This window comes from Plectropomus leopardus, chromosome 21, assembly GCF_008729295.1.
Source record: "Plectropomus leopardus isolate mb chromosome 21, YSFRI_Pleo_2.0, whole genome shotgun sequence".
Taxonomy (NCBI): domain Eukaryota; kingdom Metazoa; phylum Chordata; class Actinopteri; order Perciformes; family Serranidae; genus Plectropomus; species Plectropomus leopardus.
Window position 1 is genome coordinate 9956966 of NC_056483.1, and position 19195 is coordinate 9976160.

The following is a 19195-nucleotide window of genomic DNA, read 5'->3' on the forward strand; positions in this document are numbered from 1 at the left end:
TGATTTTATATTCTATATATATATACACACACACACACACATATATATATACACACATATATATATGTATATACATATATATATATATATATATTGTTGAACCAGATATCTAACTAAAAATATGAGATTGAATGCTAGGAACACACGTTTTATTAACCGTTTTGAAAACAATACCTTGAGTGATCAGTACAAACATGTACAAATAAAAATAATGAGACAAGACGGTACAACCAGACAGACAAAAATTTAAATACAATTTTAAAAAAAAACAATAAATTAAATAAAATAAAATAAATATATTTTGTACAGTCAGTCACACTCAGTTACAATTATATAGAATCAGATCTCTGACTTAAAGTAAAACATATGAGATTAAATGCTAGGAACACAACATTTTATTAACAGTTTTGTTAACTGTACCAGTACAAAAAATATACAAATAGAAATAATGATACAAGTAGGGTATAAACCAGACAGACAAAAATAAAATACAATTTAAAAAAATAATAAAATAAAATAATATAGACACAAATGTGACCACATACAGGGGTTTATGTAATTACTGAGTCTATCTGTAATATACATGTAGTCTACTATGTGCACAACCAGGAATGGGAGGAATAATGGCATCAAAACAATGTATCTGTGCTCTGGGGCTATCCAGGGGATTCATTCATACATGCTGGACACATGTAATAATCAGGAATCATGGACAGGTGATATTTGCTTACTTTGGACAACCCTTTGTGTGACTTTTTGGCTCATTTTAAGTGCTTTTCATTCTTCTTCTTCATCTTTTTTCTGTTTTCTTGTGATATTTTTGGCTGTGTTCATGCATATGACATTTTTTTTTGGCAAGATTTTGTATTTTTGTTTAATCTTGGAATTTCTAGCTCAACATCAACAATATGTCTAAAATACACTGTGTCAACAAAATTGTTACATTCATATTGTTAAGTAACCCATTCAAACTGCGATTTTTAATCCCATAGCCATCAGAGCATAAAATATGCATTGTATTATTTCTGGGTGTCATTCTGATGTCATTATATTATGCATATGGAGAGAACACACACTATTTCCACAAGGTCACAATCCTGCAGATAACTGACATATCCCAGGCTGTGATAGTAAAAAAAAAAAAACCTGCTTTGCATGTAGTATATTAAAAATAAAACATAGCATTTACAGAGTTAAAATTCTTAAAATTGATGAAGATTTTTATGATTAGGACTGATGTTGGTCGAAAAATAAACTTTAAGCATTAAAATGAACTCAATGAAAGTAGGGAATGATATTAATGTATAATATTTGTTACAGCCTGACTTTGAAAAGCGCAATTTATGCGCAAAGCAATACGATGAACATTACAGCAGGGCCTGAGGGTTACGGTGGAATATAAAATGTGCCCGAGCTTCCTGGATGATGCAAGAGAAACCTCTTGTTTCAGACAACAACATTTACCAGTCGGACTGAACTGAAGGCTGCAGAAACAGGCGCCTCCCCTCGTTTTCATCCAGCTTTAAGAAAGCCTGAAGGGAAAAGTTAAAACAGTGTGTTCAGAGCGGATTCACAGCTGGCTGCAGGACTGTGGCACAGGGAGATTTCAATATACGTGTCAAAATGGAAGAAGTACTGGCGCCTTTAAGGGAGGCTGTGAGGGAGCAGGTGAGATAATCTTACTGCCAGTTCACACACCTTAAAAAACCTAAAATCAAACACTGTGCAGTTGCTATCATGTTACTTCTATTGGGAGCTAAACGGACTAAGTCTTGATTGGAAAGTTTGACAATTCTCTGATTTTTTTTCTGTTTGGTTAATTAAATGATAATTTTATCCAAAGAATATGAGATGATACTGTGTACTATGATACTGTACATAGTTTCACAGTCTATGTCTATCAGTGGGAAAACAGATGACAAACAATTTTAATACAAAATTTGCACGTTGTTTGGCTACACTGTTGCAACAGGTTGCACATTGAATATTCATTGATGACTATAAATACACCATACCGAGCCTCATGGTATGAACACTAACTAGAATAACAGGTATTTGGGCACTTTATGACAGATCTATAATTGATCATAAATACATTTTAAACAACAGGCAGGCAAACTTGTCTCCTCTAGTACTATTATTTTTTATTTTATTTTATTTTTTTAGAAATATACATGTGTATGTTTAATTACACAAAATATGCATATATTAAACAGTTTAAATGTAAATGTGTTGGTTTTTCTCTGAGGTTTTGTGTGCCATTTGTTGCAGGGTGACTTGGTGCATCAGTTGAAGGAAAAAGGCGCCACAGAACAAGAGCTGAGCAGAGCCGTCACAGAGCTGAAAGCCAGGAAGAAGACTCTTGAGGCAAAGGTCTGAGTCTCACAACTGCTGGTTAATTCCATTTCCTGATCCCTAGTGGTTAAACTCTCTATGAAGTAATATAATATTTATTGTATGTTTCATATATTTACTTGTAGGAGCTAGCTTTGCAGCCCAAAGATGACACCGTGGACAGAGTGAAGATGGAGGACACCTTAAAGAGGAGATTCTTCTACGATCAGTCTTTTGCCATATACGGAGGTAAAATTTGACAATGATTGTTCAAATAAAGAGAAAAACCAAAGTTTGGTGTGAGTTTGTTTGTTTCTTTGTGCATCTTAGGTGTGAGCGGCCTGTACGACTTTGGCCCGGTGGGCTGTGCGCTCAAGAACAACATCCTGCAGGTGTGGAGGCAGCACTTCATTCAGGAGGAGCAGATCCTGGAGATCGACTGCACCATGCTGACCCCCGAGCCTGTGCTCAAGTAGGTGACAAAACACTCCCAAACACGGTACAAACAGAAGTATTCGAGCTTGTTCTGACTGTGAAAGTGCAAAGTTTGCATTCGATTTGTCCTTTAACGTGTTGGCTCTTTTTAGGACGTCGGGGCATGTGGATAAATTTGCTGACTACATGGTGAAAGATGCAAAGACAGGAGAGTGCTACCGCGCTGATCACCTCCTCAAAGGTGACTTAGTTCGACCACCACTACCTCATTCAGAGGATTTAAATTAACCCCCACCTAGTCCAGTCCTCCCTCAGCTCTCCATTATTTCCTTGCATTGCTAACAAGGTGTCAGATTTCATCACTACAGAGAAGGATGACCTGCAGGCCAAACATTGTCTCAGAGCAGATGTGAACGTGCAAATTTATTCACCTAAAATTTGCAGGTCATGAATTAGAATAATTACAGAGGGTCAACATATATCATAATAATCAATCTGCCAACATGTCTTGATGATCTTTTTGAATTCTCTGCAAGATAAGTCTTACGAGAGTGTTTAAGACCTTGCATAAGGACAGGACAGGTTGTTACCTGCCATACTGGGTTATATATCCTCAGGGGAGTTGCAGGCAGTGGGGAGCAGGAGTTCAGATGTCCCACATGACTGGTTTTTCTGGTGTTCCTCAATCTGGAGTCTGTTTATTCAACCGTGAACACACAGAGCATGTTTTAATTATAGCGCTATTTATACATCATATAGAGACAGGCGGAGAAAACAAGTTCAAAGTGCTGATATCGGGCTTCTACACTATATCTCATTTATGTCTGTGCCTTCAAAGACATTTGAATTTATTTTCAGTGACCTAGACTTTCAATTAAAATGGCAAAAATAAGCTGGGATAAACATCACTTTTCATGTAAATAGACTGTATTATTATAGCATTATATCTTACATTTTTTGCTGTAATACTGCTCCATAGTAATATTTTGAGTGATTCACTAATTATTTTTAAACTTTTAAAGGTCTTGTTTTTCCCTGAAGATTTTGGTTTCTGGGAAAATTTAAAATTTAATTTAATTGACAAAATTATAATTAAGATTAGTTGCTGAGGACAGTTCAAAGGTGCAACAAACAATAATAATATAATAATAATAATCTTAATTTATAGGGCACTTTTCAGAAAATAGCATTACAAAGTGCTGCACAAGACAGCAAATAAATAATCATAATAGTCATGATATCGTCTGGTTTTAGGAAACGATTTAAAAAATGCTAAGACTTTTTTTTAAAAAAGCACAATTTAAGACAGAAATGTTTTAGCAGAAAACGTACTGCCTATAATAGCCCTTTTAGGGAAAAACACATACAAAAAAAAAACAAAAAACAAGCTGCTACCCAGCAGACTAATACAATAATTAATACTTAAGTGATTAAAAATGTTTATTTGCTTCTCTCAGACCCACATTTGATTGAATATTCAACAGCTGCTTAATGAGGTGTTTTGTTTTCTCACAGCTCACTTAAAAAAACTGATGTCTGATGAGAAATGTTCAGCAGAGAGGGCCACCGAGATGGATGATGTAATCATTCAGGTGGGTGCTTGGTAAAACAACACACACACACACACACACACACACACACACACACACACACACACACACAAACAGAGAGAGTTGGAAGTTGGTGGATATACTGACATCTGCTGGTTGGATAAATAACTCTCTAATGGCTTCCTCTCTGTTCTAGATGGACAACTACACTCAGCAGGAGCTTGCCGACCTCTTTGTGAAATACAATGTCAAGTCTCCCGCCACAGGAAATGACCTCACACCTCCCGTCTCTTTTAACCTGATGTTTCAGACGTCCATCGGACCAGGAGGGAACATGCCCGGGTACTGATCAGATACACGTAATTGCCTCAAGTGACAAACTTTTGCACTATTTAAAATCATGTGAAATAATTGTAATTTTGCAGCTATCTGAGGCCTGAAACAGCTCAGGGAATGTTCCTCAACTTTAAACGTTTACTGGAGTTCAACCAGGGAAAACTGCCCTTTGGTGCAGCTCAGATCGGAAACTCCTTCAGGAACGAGATCTCCCCTCGCTCTGGACTCATTCGTGTCAGGTAGTCAAAAACTCCTTCATCACTAAATTGCGAAATATAACAACTATACATTGGGGTGTTAATTTCTCCTGTTTGCAGGGAGTTCACCATGGCTGAGATTGAGCACTTTGTGGACCCCAACGAGAAGGTCCATCCAAAATTCTCCAACGTGGCCGATCTGGAGATCCTGCTGTTCTCCTCCAAGGCCCAGACCAGCGGGCAGTCCGCACAGATCATGAGGCTGGGGGACGCAGTGGAGCAGGTGGGAATCCCTGAACTATTATTATATAGATCAAAGGGCTGGAGATATATTATTATACAGAAAGTGTTTATTCTCAGTGCTGGAAACATGCCTGGCCTTATGTGGACGTTGTTACTGATGGTCACTGACGGTTACTGACAAATGTTATAACCCTCATTTAAATCATTAAATACAAGATCAAATAGCAGCAAGTAGAGGATTTTATTTTGAATATTGCATTACTAGATTCCCATACATTCAGTCTTGTTACAGTATGTGCCATAGAAATGTCTTTTTTCTGCATGATTTTGATTATATATGGTAATTTACTCTATAATTTAGCTTTATAGCCTGAACAGGGAAACTGTGCATTAAATTTTGATGTTTTTAGACCTCTCTGGGATTATTTTTCGGGGTTGTTCATCCATCTGTCCTACTTTTGTGAATGTGATATCTCAGGAATGCCTAAAGAGAATTTCTTCAAATTTGGTGCAGACATCCACTTGGACTCAAAGAAGAACTGATTAGAATTTAATGGACAGACACAGATGTAAACCCAAAGTGCAGTTTGACTTGTTTGCAGAGGCAGTAATTCTACTTTTCTAATAAGTTATCTGTCAGTCAGCTTTTTATTAGCTTTTTATTTTAAAAAATGCATATATTAGACCCAGTATTGCAATAATAATAATAGGTGGAAAAATATGAACTTAATATGGACTGAGTTTTAACATGAATAGTAAATAGATAAACAGATTTAACATTTTTTGTAATCACATTGCATTTGCTGCTCTGTCATTTAACCTTCTTTGTGTTTGCCGCAGGGAGTGATCAACAATTCAGTGTTGGGTTACTTCATTGGCAGAATCTACCTCTATCTAATCAAAGTGGGGCTGTCCAAAGATAAAGTGCGCTTCCGTCAGCACATGGAGAACGAGATGGCTCACTACGCCTGCGACTGCTGGGACGCAGAGTCCAAAACCTCCTATGTAAATCTTTTCTCTTTTATTCACACTTGAACATTGGAAATTTTGTGGATTCAAATCAAGACAAGTTTGTTTTTCTCTCTCAGGGTTGGATTGAGATTGTGGGATGTGCTGACCGCTCCTGCTATGACCTCACATGCCACTCCAGAGCCACAAAGGTCCCGCTAGTGGCTGAGAAGCCCCTAAAAGAATCCATATCCTTTTATTCTGCCAGCCCAACAACCTTACAACCAAAATATTCAAGAGTGAAGGTTCACCAGGTTTCACCTTTTCTATCTGTCTTATTAATCTAACTGACCATGATTTGTGTCTTTACTTGTAAACTGGATTCCTGTTTTACGCCTTAACTTTGTCTCACAAAGTAGTAAATGTTGTCCAGTTTGAGCCCAGTAAGGGAGCCATAGGAACAGCCTACAAGAAAGATGCCAAGCTGGTTCTGGAGTACCTGGCTGCCTGTGACGAATGCTACATCAGCGATCAGGAGAAACTTCTCAATGAAAAAGGGTAATTTCTGACTGCAAAAAAGTCTATCGGGTTACATGATTGTCCATATTTCTATTAATCTGGTGATGTTTATGCCTGTAGGGAGTTCAGCGTTGAGACAAACGGCAGGACGTTTAAACTGACCAAAGACATGGTCGGTGTGAAGAGGTTCCAGAAAACTCTGCATGGTAAGAGGCGACACCGAACCTGCCTTCAGAGCTGTAGAGCAGAACAGTGAGTTTGTTCATGTGGGAAAACAACCGTCTCTATTTTCCCACAGTGGAGGAGATTGTTCCCAATGTAATCGAGCCGTCCTTTGGCATCGGCAGAATCATGTACTCCATCTTCGAGCACTCGTTCCGCATCCGGCAGGGTGATGAACAGAGGACGGTAAGAATGCTCCAAAACAAGGAATGAGATCTGAGTGAGAATAATGTGATTGTTTAATTTTAATGACTTGTTTTTGTCCCAGTATTTCAGCTTCCCTGCAACTGTAGCTCCATACAAATGCTCCATCCTTCCTTTGAGCCAAAACCAGGAGTTTACACCGTTTGTTCAACAGTTATGTGAGTGTAATACTAGTTTTTTGATTTTAGCAACAGCATGATGAATTTTAAAGATATACATTTTGGGAAATACTCTTATTTTACTTTCATTTTGAGAGTTAGATGAGGAGATAGAAACCACTCTCATTTTTGTCTGTTAAATATGAAGCTGGAGCCAGTTGGTTTAGCTTAGCATAAAGACTATGTGTGGGACTATTTCTTGACCAGGAACAGTAACGTCTTAGAGACGTGCTGCTTGCTGCAGCTTTACATTTGACAAATATTTAAAATGAGCAGCTTTGTTCTTCTCATCTAACTCAAATAAGCATATTTTCCAAAACGTTAACTATTTCTTTAAGTGTTCCTATCCTTATGAAATTTACCAACCCAAACTGTGGCCCAGTCCCCAGAATACAATGTTGGCATTAAAGGTTTCTGTCTGCAAACCATGAATATGTTATGTGTATCATATCAATGTTTCTAAAGTGACAGTATATGAGCTGACTTGTCATCTGGTAATGGAGCGGATGCTGGATGGCACTTGGCTGTCAAGCTGCAATCGACTATTGTGGACCTCAAAAACGGTTGTTTTTTAGACTTACATGACTGTTTCCAGCTTCTTTTTTTGCCATCAAATGTGGGTGTTTTGTAGCATCCTATCACTGTTTTTCCACCAGGGATAATGCAACAAAAAAGCTTTTTTGGGGGGGAAAAACATAGCTGTTTTTTCCTGCTGTGGTAGTGCCACATAACTGGGTTTTCACTGTGTTTCCTGACAGTATAGTGCTACAACAAGTGGTTGTTTTTTACTGAGACATTTCTGCGTTTCCAGCAGGTTTTTGTGACAAAAAGGGCTGTATTTTTTATAGACATCCGTGGCTTCTCCAGCAGGGATTGCAGCATCAGAAGCAGATAATTTAAGCCAAAACATGATCTTCTCTGAACCATAACTGTTTGTTTTATTGCCTAAACCACAACATTGTTGAAATATAACGTTTCAACATATCCGATAAATTAATAACTTACAAATGTAATGTATCAGTGATTTGCGAAATCTATATTGCCAACATTATTTCAGGTGAAATTTGGGCTGCTAACTGATTACTGATCTTTGTCCTCTCTCTCCTTTAAGCTGTGGCGATGACTAAAAATGGTGTGTCCCACAAAGTGGACGATTCTTCAGGATCCATCGGGAGGCGTTACGCCCGGTCCGATGAGATTGGAGTGGCGTTTGGCATCACCGTCGACTTCGACACAGCGAACAAGACGCCTCACACAGCCACGCTGAGAGACCGCAACTCAATGAGGCAGATCAGGGCCGAGGTAAAACAATCAGATTACTGCAGCTTTAATTTAACAGAATGTATGGTCTGTATGGTATCATAGTTTAGATTTTGTTTTTATTCTAATATACAAACTCAAATTGCAGGTTTCTGAGTTGCCAGGGATGGTTCGAGATCTGGCTAATGGCACCTTGACATGGGCTGAGGTCGAGGGAAAGTACCCAATCTTTGAAGGACAAGAGACAAGCAGGAAGGAGTAACCAAACTAGGACTCCTTGACTGGATGCACAGGGACCACAAAAAAGAGTTTACATTTCACCAAAGTCATTTTTATGATATAGAATCCCATTACTTTTGTAATTTTATACTTATACATTTGGGGAAAAAAGTTATTTTCTCTTGGATCTGTGGCATTGAAACTGTGAAAATATGATCATCTAGCTATGGACTTGAGTTTTATACATCTCTTTAATACTGTATGCCTTGGTTAACCCTTTATAATAAACCACATCTTGCATCATTCTCTTCTTTTTTTGAACTGCTTTGTGTCTCCAGCTGCTGCATGTCACTGCTTTGTATTTTGTGTTGCTGTCACTAGACGGCACTGCGTGTTGTTTCATAGTTCATTGTAGAATGTGAGAGGCATGGACGTCTGGCTGCAGCTCAAAATTACAGCAGGCTTAGACCTTCCCAAAACAGATCTGGCAACCAGGAATATGGAAAATAGCAGCAAGAGGAAAGAGACAATTGAATATGTCAAATAATTTAACATTTCCTATGAACCCAATTCAAAAAGCAAATGTAACAATTATATATTCTGCTGTCTCTTTTGTAAATAATGATAAAGTTGCTGTATGTGATGAAGATACATTTCTCTGCATTAAATGGACCAATCACATTTTCAAAAACAATCTCAAAATCTACTTTTTTGTTTGATTTTTAATTGAACTTTAACTATTTATTTATGACTATTACTCATTTATCTTTTATCTACTATTCAGAGTACTTTGTGTATTTATTTAGTTGTATCTGTAGGTTCAATTTACCTCTGGTTCTTCCTTTCTTATGGTAGTTTCCTCAATTCCTGGTTCCAATGCTTTTTGTGCCAGTGTGTGTGTGCGTGTGTGTGTGTGTGTGTGTGTGTGTGTGTGCTTTGGGGGGGACTTCTGGTCTTATTGTATAAAGCACTTTGTGTTACAGTTTTGCTTGCATGAAAGGTGCTATACAAATAAAGTCTGATTGATCGACTAATACAATATATTAGGGAAGTACTGTATGTGGTTGGGGAAGTTAAAACATGTCATGATAAAATCCTCCAAATGTTGCAGCCCTGCTGTTCCGCCCCCTGTGTGTCAGTGGTCAAAGTATAAATACATCATGTCACCTTTAACCGGTGGCAGCTCCCTCTCAGGGAGTCACAGGGACCCGCAGCCCACCCTGAGCAGATGTTTAAGTTTACATTTTCTTACTTATTTAGGTAAGATGACATTTTAGCCTGCGTTTTCCACCGTTTTGAACAAATCGGGGAAAAAAAACTGCGCTGTAAAGCAACTTTCTGCGGGCACGAGACTGCTGCTGCGCTCAAGGTCAGTATCACAACAGGTGCTGCGGAGGACGAAGTGAGTGCGTGACCGAGTGGCATTTCAACAGCAGGCATTGTGAAGAGAAAACAGGCAGGGATTTTAATATAGCTTAAAGCATGTTAAGCATGTTTTTTTTCTTAAGCATGTTTTGCTGGTAAGTTTTTTGTAGACTTGTAATAAAAGTTTGATTTGTTGCCCGCATTAAAAAGCATTACAATGTTGTTTTGATGCACAAGAACTCGGGAATAAATTAATTTCTGAGACGTTGTTAAAAATAGCAGGCAGATTTACTTTGTTGCTGAAATCTAATCTTTTATCTGGTAATCACCAGTAAGTCCTGCAGCTAAAACTCACAGCTGATGGTGGGTTTTTGGGAGTTAAAACAATCATTTCACAGAGGCACGAGAACCACGTGATAGTGCATTATCCTCCATGGAACTGATAGCTCTTAATCAGTGAAGCTACTTTTGTAATGTAATAGGTTACAGATGACCAATTATCCTGTCAAAAATAGCACAAGTATTGTAACTTGTAATTACCTCAAAGTAATGTAACTTATTCCATTTGATTACTTTTCTAACAAATGTTTTAAACTGTTCTATAAATCTGAAAATTGCCCAGAAATAGATTTTTGTAAAAGCTCAAAAAATGCTTCCCTCAATAGTGTTAAATTATTTTTGCATTCATGCGTCAGCTCAAGGCAGTAGGAGAAAGTTATGTACATTAACTCTGGTACTGTAGTCTGCTGTAGGCCTACAAGTAAAATTTTGGATAGTTAATTCAGTCCTTAATTGTTCTTCTTTATACTTCTATTCCAGTAAGTTTCAAAGAGAAATATTGTATTTTTACTTCACCTCATTTCATTCACAGCTAGATACTAAAAAATAGAAATGATCAATTTATACAATGTGGGCATTGTTACGGATTAAAGTCCGAAAAATAAAGCAGATTAACGAGCTCAACTTTGACCAACCTTTTTTACATTGTGGCATTGTTACTTAAGTGAGGGATGTGAGTACTTTTATGACTTTGGTACAAGACCTTATTGCAGTAAGTGCAAAAAATACAGTAATGTACAGAAAAAAAGCAAAATCTCACTTTTGAAATATAAAGTAAAAGTATAAAGCATCACATAATGGTTCAAGTTCAAGTAAAGTTCATCAAGTGCAGTACTTGTTCAAGAAGTAACGTTTTTTTTAAATTTTACTTTTTACCTTTCATACTATGTCAGGGCAAATACTTCACAAGTGACAGAGACCTAAATCAGGACTGATTAACAAGTTGAGGAGTCTATTTTTAGTCTCTGTTGGAATAGATGTCTCTCATGCAAACACTGCAGTGGCTTTGTTGCACCTTTTACTTTTAACCTCACAGCTGCATCCAATAATGTGATAAACCACCAGTTTCTTAATTGCTAAAATGCCACGAGATGTCATTTCAGGAGTAAAACCTGTTTTAATTTAAACAGATAAAGTGTTGACCGGTCTGGTTTGTTGTGTTCAGGAGCCTCCAGAGCTCTTCCTGTCTGCGTCAATATGGGGATCAAAGCTGCACTTCCCAAATATGAGATCTATTTCTACAACACGGTGCTCTGTCTGGCCATGTTCTGGGCGGCCAGCTGGATCTTTGACGTGTCCAGTTGTGAGTATGAGCAAGTACACACACGCAAGTACACACACACACACACACACACACACACACACACACACACACGTGCAAACCCAAGTGGAGAGTAGTCGTATATCATGTGTGTAAAGTAGAGTTAATACTCTGCTGATGAATATGGGTCTGACACAGTTTGACATTTTCACCTGTGTTGAAACTACTCACTGAAAAATCCTCCAAATCTTTTTAAAACTACTTCAATTAAAGAATATGTCTGGTGATATATTTTCTAATTGCCAAAAAACAATGAAAAGACCAAAAACAACAATGAACTGATGTACTTACAGGTATTTTCTGTGTCCAGTTTGATCTCACTTACTCCTCTGTGCCTAAGTGCTCCATTGTTTTCCAAAAACTATTAAAAACACATCAGGGAGCAGCACTGTTGCACCGGGTGTCACATTTTTTCAGAACAATGAACATGGGTCAATCCCACATAAACTGTTCTGCAATTACTCACCAGATTCCCATCACCAGAGCGCCAATTGTGTCTTAATCCGCAGCTTAAAATAGTCCCCCGCAAGAGCACTATTTACTCCTGTTTGAGTAACATTTGATAAAGTCTACGTTATCCAGCTGTTACTGGAAATTACTGTGCCTTCCTGAAAAAAAAAAAAAAAAAAAACTATGCATTTTTGCTCCATTTAAAAAATCTTCAGTGGGAACAAATGGACTTTAGGATCTTGCCAGAAACAGGCTGCAGAGTCCTGCACACCCTCACAGGTGTTGTCAATGAATCTGGCTGATTAGGCTATTGCTCAAGTTGAAGCTGGGCAGATCTGTGTCACCATGTAGTACCAAACACAGAGTTTATGTGCTAAAACAGATGAATAATCTGTAAAATATTCCTCCCAAAGTGGGGTAGATGTCAATCAAGCAAAGCAGAATAAGATATGAGTAGTAAATTCCTCTATTAGTCCTACAGCAGGGAAATGTGCATCATTACAGCAGCAAAGGCGAAATGCAAAGTACAAATAATATAATGAGTTAGCAGAAACACAGCAATATAACAAGTAAACACAATTCACATTATTGCACATATAAAAAAAGCTATTGCAGGGTTTAGTACTTACTGATATTGAACATATTTGATGATTGTTAGTTTTGGCATGGTTTGCTGCAAGGAGTGTAAGTCTAACTCTTTGTTTTTTCATGCATTGTACTGTCTGTGATGAAGCAGACAACTGCAGAGGCGTCAGATAACTTTTTTAGGGCACAGCTGGCTGAGCTGTGCAGGAAGTCTGCAGTGTAGGAAGGAGCCAGAACTGTTCATGGCCCCGGCGCTTCAGAGAACCGTGTGCTGTCAGGTGGTGGTTCACCCCGGTGCGCTCCAATAAGTCACCCAGAAACGTGGGCTGTACGGTATTAAAGGCACCGGAGAAATAAAAAACATGATTGTCATAGTGCTCCCAGAATTTTCCAGGTGAGAGAGGGATGCCGATGACTGTTAGGCAAACTGTAGCAGGTCCATACTTTCACATTGCAATGCATCATATTTTATAGATGTGAAACTGACAGATTGTTAAAAAAAAATAAAGTTAAGAGCAAAATTAAATGATTTTTAACTGTTACTTTTTAAAAATGTAGATATGTGCAACAAAAGTCTGTGTGGCTGAAATTGAATGATGTATAAGTACATTAAAGGCTGCTCAAATACAATAACATATTAAGTTAATTCAGGGTTCCTGCAGCTTAAGGTAAGTGGAATTTAAGACTTTTTACAACATTTTTTTAATGCCACTCAGAATGAAAGTTAAGACCAATTTTAAAACAGCCAACACCAAAGGTAAAAAAAACATGAACCAACATGAATTACTTAATATTAAGGGAGAATTTGGCCCAAATATATATTAAAACATAAAATATGACTTGTTTGTGATGTTGATGCAATGTGATTTTTTTTTCTTTTTCTAAAAACTTGAACTTGAAAGAATAAATTTAGTCTGCACATTCTTTCATATCTATTTTTGCTTGGTCCAGCACCTAGTTTTTATCACTTTTGGATATATGTGCTGCTTGAACTTTTTTCTAAAAACTTTGCCATTATCTTGAAATTTTACAATGCACCGTCAGAAAAAATTAATAAAAATACCACTTTGTAGGTCTTAGCATTTGTAAGACTTTTGAACAAAGAATTTAAGACATTTTCATACCAATTAAGGCCTTACTTTTAGATTAATGAATTTAATGCACTTTAAGACTTTTTAAGGATCCCTGTCCCTATGATTTAAGGAACCTGTGCTTTCCTCATTTACAAACTTAATCTTATGCAGATGTGCAAACACAAAACCCTGTAAGAACTTCCCAGATCATACATGTTAAAAAGAAATCAGTGCATTAGTTTACCCCAAATGAGGCCAAACTACAAACCTGATGTTGAGGCTTGAGTTAGAACTTAAGCTTTGTGTACAGCGGTCACACTCAGACGACACAATGTGCAGCATACATACAGTAGAGGGGCAGTGTCACTGTGTGAGGGTGAAGACTTGGAGCTATGCAGACCATGCAGAGAGGAGATCAGATGTCAGTATTAATACCACAGAGCACAAGAAGAAAATAGATCCTGTGGTGGCCCTGCATTTATATGTCACTAGAAACAAAAGGTTCACATCTGCCTTCAAGGACAAAGAAAATGTAAATGTATGTGTGCTGCAACTTTGTCTCTTTAAATTTCATAATTTAACTCACAATAGAATTTTTTTTCTCCATCTCCAGCCAATGCAAACAGAAAGACATTCAAATCCAGTGTGAAGCCAGGATGGTACTACTTTGGAAGGAAAATGGTGAGAGAACATTAAGAGTTTATCATTTGTCCCTAATGTATATTTGTTTTTTTTAAATTTTTGAATTTTTCATTGATCTGCAGGATACGGCTGATTTTGAGTGGGTGATGTGGTTCTCCACCTTCAGGGAGCACATCCTGTTTGCTCTCTCCGGCCATGTGCTGTTCGCTAAGATCTGCTCCATGTTGGCTCCACAGGTGCTTCCACTGACAGACAAACTGATTTAGTTATTGAGCTGCTGCAGAAGGAAGACTTGCTTTGATTATCCAAACTAAAAAGTTGAGCCACTGTGAAATGAGGTGGAAGAAGGACTGGGCTTTATCCTTCGCAATGTTGTGTTATTATGAATACTTGGTGACATTTAAGATCCTCTTTGTCACAATTTATTTTTACTACATTGCACAGTTGCTTTTTATATCATTAGCTAAACAGCAGATGATGAATGGGACCAGGTGGTAAAAAAAGATGCAGTGAGATGGAGGGATGAGTGGAGATGAAGAATGAAAGACAAATAGAAATGTAGCTCTATATTTAGCACGATCACTAATGTCAGTTTGGTTTGGTTAACAACAACACTGGAGCACATGTCGTGTCAGCAGAGTCTCGTGGTTAAAGTCTAACATTGCTGTGAGTGCAGGTCAGTAAAAGTAAATTGTTTTTTAGTTCTTTTCGTGTGCAGCATAGTGAATCAATTTATACTTACAACTTACAAATCTAAACACGTGCTGCATCATCAGACTGACTTTCACAAAAGATGTCAACATGTTTTTTTTTTTAACTAGCTTTTAAAAGGTGGCTTTACTGCGTCATTCCTTTGAGATACAATATAGTGACCAGTCCACAAATAAGTATTCAGATCCTTTACATGAGTACTAATATCACAGTATCAAAGTACTCCACTAAATTAAAGGTGCTGCTTTTCTTAAAAGTCCGGTATGTAAGATTTAGGGGGATTTAGAGGAATCTAGTGGTAAAGACTTCAAATTGCAACCAGCCAAAACATCTCCTAGTTAGAGTTCCTTCAGTGTTTACTGTACAGGAGGTTTTCCTGTCATTTGTAGACCAGTAAAAACACACAATAAAGCAGTTTCACATTACAAATCAGTATTTTTCCAACAGCTTTAGTAGTGTAAAAAGTACTATATTTGCCTCTGAAATGTGGAGGTGTAGAAGTAAAAAATTGTATAAAATCGATATACTCAAGTAAAGTACAAATAAAGTAAATGTACTTCCTTACCTTCCATCCCTGGTGGTGACACGACATGTCTCTCCCACAGTACAGGTCCCTGGTGTACATGGTGTACGGGTTGCTGGCTGTGTGGACCAGTATGGGCTGGACCTACGTCACCCTCATCCTGTCCCACTGCATTCTGCTCTACAGCATCTCCTTAGTGAAAATCCGCTGGCTTTGCTTCGTCACCGGCCTCTGTACCCTCGCCACATTCAAGTGTGAACCCTTCGTTTCCTGGCAGGTAAACTGTTGACGCTTTATTGAAGTTACATCACAAAAACTATTCGCATTAATGGGATTGTGTCCTTCTCTCCTTCATGCAGGCCGGTTTTGTGGAGGGAGACTTTGAGCTGCGTCACATTCTCTTCTACGGAGGTTGTGGCTTTACTATCATGCGCTGTATGAGCTTTGCTCTGGAGAACTGCGAGAGGAAAGACGGAAACTACAACATCCTGGAGCTGCTCAAGTACAACTTCTACCTCCCCTTCTTCTATTTCGGGCCCATCATGACCTTTGATAAGTTTTATGTCCAAGTAAGTTAAATTTGTTATTATTCCAAGTCTTCACAGAGATGATTTCTGATGTGTTTCCCCTTAAATGATGCATTATCTGCTTGCATATGTGTCTGGTTTACGACCAGATCAACAAAAGAATAATGCTTTTCCCTGTTTAATTTAAATTGTTAGGCTTGAAGAGGTAAAATTGTTTAATAATTCACAGGAAAAGAATAAATAAATATTATTGGGACAGCAGAAAACCTACATCATTTTTTAAATTGGAGCCACTGATTCTCAACATACGGCCCATGCACCAAATCTGGTGTGCATCCTTGATTCCTTTCCTCACATCCTAGTCCCTTCTCTCTGGGATGCGAGTAAAGGAGGCAAGGAAGAGACACAAGGAGAGAGAAATCAAGTAAACGGGCCTTTTACAAAATGACACATCTGTGCCTCAGAGCCGTCATTTTAAAGCAATGTCAATTAAATATGACACACAGCTGCATCATCAGCTGTGTGTCACGCAGGTCACATCTTTTTTGCACGTCATGGTTGCCAAAAATACAAAGGAAACACTAAGTCATATCTTCCCTATCCTTTGGCAAGCCTGTTCTCTCCCTCAAGATGGAGCACTGATATAGTTTTATGAGTCACAGGTGGGACGAATAAGAAAAGCCCCTGATTGAGCTGTGACACAGTAATGTGGCTGGCTTTGTGACGTGTGTCTGCTGCCCCCTGCAGGCCAACAAGTCGGACCTGACCAGGAAGGAGCGGGAGATGTGGAACATCAGTGTGCAGGGCCTGATTCACCTGGGAGTCATCATTGTAGTGGACGTCCTCTTCCACTTCCTGTACATCCTCACCATCCCTGCTGACCTGAAGCTGCTGAAGCACGCCTCCGACTGGGCTCTGGGTCTGTGACTTCCACCTGAAACATACATTTAATGATTCATTTTTAATAATGAAAGTAACACGGTGCACATACTGTTGATTGTTCTTAGTGTGTGATATGATATTACACTAACTACATGTGACTGCATTGTTTCCAGTGGGTCTAGCTTACTTTAACCTGGTGTATGACTGGGTAAAAGCAGCTGTCATGTTCGGAGTCATCAACACGGTGTCCAGACTGGATCACCTGGACCCACCCAAGCCACCAAAATGCATCACTATGCTCTACGTGTTTGCTGAAACGTAAGTTGAGTTTACACAGCTTGTTTACATTTCGCTGATTATATATCAGACTGTAAGAATCTGTTATCCAAACCTGTTTTTTTTCCTTCTTTAACAGCCACTTTGACAGAGGGATCAACGACTGGCTGTGCAAGTGAGATCAATAAATTCAATTTAGGATTGATTATTTGTTTAACCAATGTATTTGGTTTCAAGTGCATGATAATCAAAATATTCCTGTTGGCAAAAAGAGAGAAAAAAATTAATTCAGTTAAAATAATAAAAAAATAACTAAATAATAATTCAATAAAAAAGGGATGATGAGACATCAGTACTAATGGTGTGATAACAAAGTCATCTTTGAGCTGATTTGGCAGAAGAGAAATACATTAACATCTGGTTAATCAAGTGTTTGATTAAAGTCTGTCATACTTTAAATCATCTGTCATTAGATCTATAAGTAGCAAATCTAATCTTCTCTCAGTTAAAGAACCTCAAAGTATCCCAGTGTTTAAATTTTTAAAATAAGAAGATAAATGTTCTTGCCAAAATGAAATACCTTTTAACTGGTTGTTTGAAAAAGAGCTGTGACGGGGTTGGATTCATTAGCTTTTTCACATAGTTAAGTAAAAACACTAAATATATGGCTCCAGCTTGGGACCCGCTTTACAAATTTAGAGGTTATAACAGTCTCATTACCCGCAGGTACGTGTATGACTACCTGGGCGGAAAACACGAGAACGTGGTGGAGGAGCTGGTGGCTACACTGTGCACCTTCGGCGTCACCATCCTCTGGCTGGGACCCTGCGAGGTGGTTCTGATCTGGGCTTTCTTCAACTGTTTCGGCCTTAACTTTGAGCTGTGGACCGCCAAGTTCTTCTCCATGGAGCCTTTTGCTTCTTTTGAGGTTTGTTAATATTTCAGTTAGGACACAGATTTTGTTGTTTTTGGACATTAATAATGTTTTATTTGCAGATGGCTATGACAGAGGCAACGTCCCGCAGGATCAGAGCCATCTTCAATACTTTGAACTTCTGGAGCATCGTGTTGTACAACGTTCTGGCCCTGAACAGTTTGGACTTTGCCAAGTTGGTTGCCAAGCGGCTGCTTCTAAAAGGTGCTTTTGTGTTTTTATTTTAAACAGGGTTTGATTTTCGATAAACTGTATTAACAATGACGTTTTTCTTACCTTCTCAGGCTTCCCTATTACCACCATCATCGTCATGTTTGTGACCTACTGCCTGATCCAAGTGATCAAGGAGAGAGAGAGGAGGCAGGCACTCATTGATGACCCCGATCCTCTTCCTCCTGCTCCCCCTCCAAACGCCACAATCACCAGCCCGACCAGCGCCGCCGCTGCACCCGCTGCTGCTCAGCCGGTCACAGATCCTAGCAAGGAAAAAGCAGAGTAGATATTTGACGTTCACTAACAGCGATGAATGTAAACAGCAAAGAATATTAACACCAGTCCGGATTTTTAAACATGGATTTTGAGTGGATGCTCTGTTTCGAACAGCATTAACTGTAAATACGTTTACCATCATTTAACTGTGTTTATACCTAAAAGGGAAAGAAAAGAACTCAATAACATAGATTTACTCAAATATGGCATAATACACAGTATAATGTACACTGGTGGGGTGTCAAAGCTTAATTTTAATTTTTCTGAAACCTTTTGTCACTAATACAAAAAAAAAAAATAAACTGCAGAGATTTGTTCCAATGTTTTGAGTCTTTCTGGAGTTTTCTTTCTAATGGAGCTGTTTGAATATGAATGAGAGAAAGAAGCTTTTTACAGTACATGAGTCAGTGTTGGCTGTGAGGTATTTCTGTAGCGTTACATCAGCAGTTGGCC

The 19195-nt window shown here is 38.3% G+C and overlaps 2 protein-coding genes across 2 annotated transcripts; both read left to right on the forward strand.

The window, feature by feature from the left end:
• The first annotated feature begins 1314 nt into the window (after positions 1 to 1314).
• Positions 1315 to 8928, forward strand: LOC121960761 (glycine--tRNA ligase). Its single transcript, XM_042510613.1, has 17 exons — positions 1315 to 1668; positions 2272 to 2373; positions 2481 to 2583; positions 2665 to 2806; positions 2922 to 3010; positions 4285 to 4361; positions 4516 to 4661; positions 4745 to 4894; positions 4973 to 5135; positions 5936 to 6100; positions 6184 to 6291; positions 6456 to 6601; positions 6683 to 6768; positions 6861 to 6970; positions 7053 to 7146; positions 8258 to 8448; positions 8555 to 8928. The coding sequence occupies exons 1-17, from the start codon at positions 1624 to 1626 to the stop codon at positions 8666 to 8668; spliced, it is 2031 nt and encodes a 676-aa protein (XP_042366547.1). The 5' UTR covers positions 1315 to 1623; the 3' UTR covers positions 8669 to 8928.
• Positions 8929 to 9820: 892 nt separating this feature from the next.
• Positions 9821 to 19052, forward strand: hhatlb (hedgehog acyltransferase like, b). Its single transcript, XM_042510614.1, has 12 exons — positions 9821 to 9994; positions 11495 to 11632; positions 14372 to 14439; positions 14523 to 14636; positions 15717 to 15911; positions 15994 to 16203; positions 16909 to 17080; positions 17217 to 17361; positions 17459 to 17494; positions 18046 to 18247; positions 18316 to 18457; positions 18538 to 19052. Exons 2-12 carry the CDS (start codon positions 11527 to 11529, stop codon positions 18750 to 18752), a joined length of 1605 nt encoding a protein of 534 aa, XP_042366548.1. The 5' UTR covers positions 9821 to 9994; positions 11495 to 11526; the 3' UTR covers positions 18753 to 19052.
• Positions 19053 to 19195: the final 143 nt, after the last annotated feature.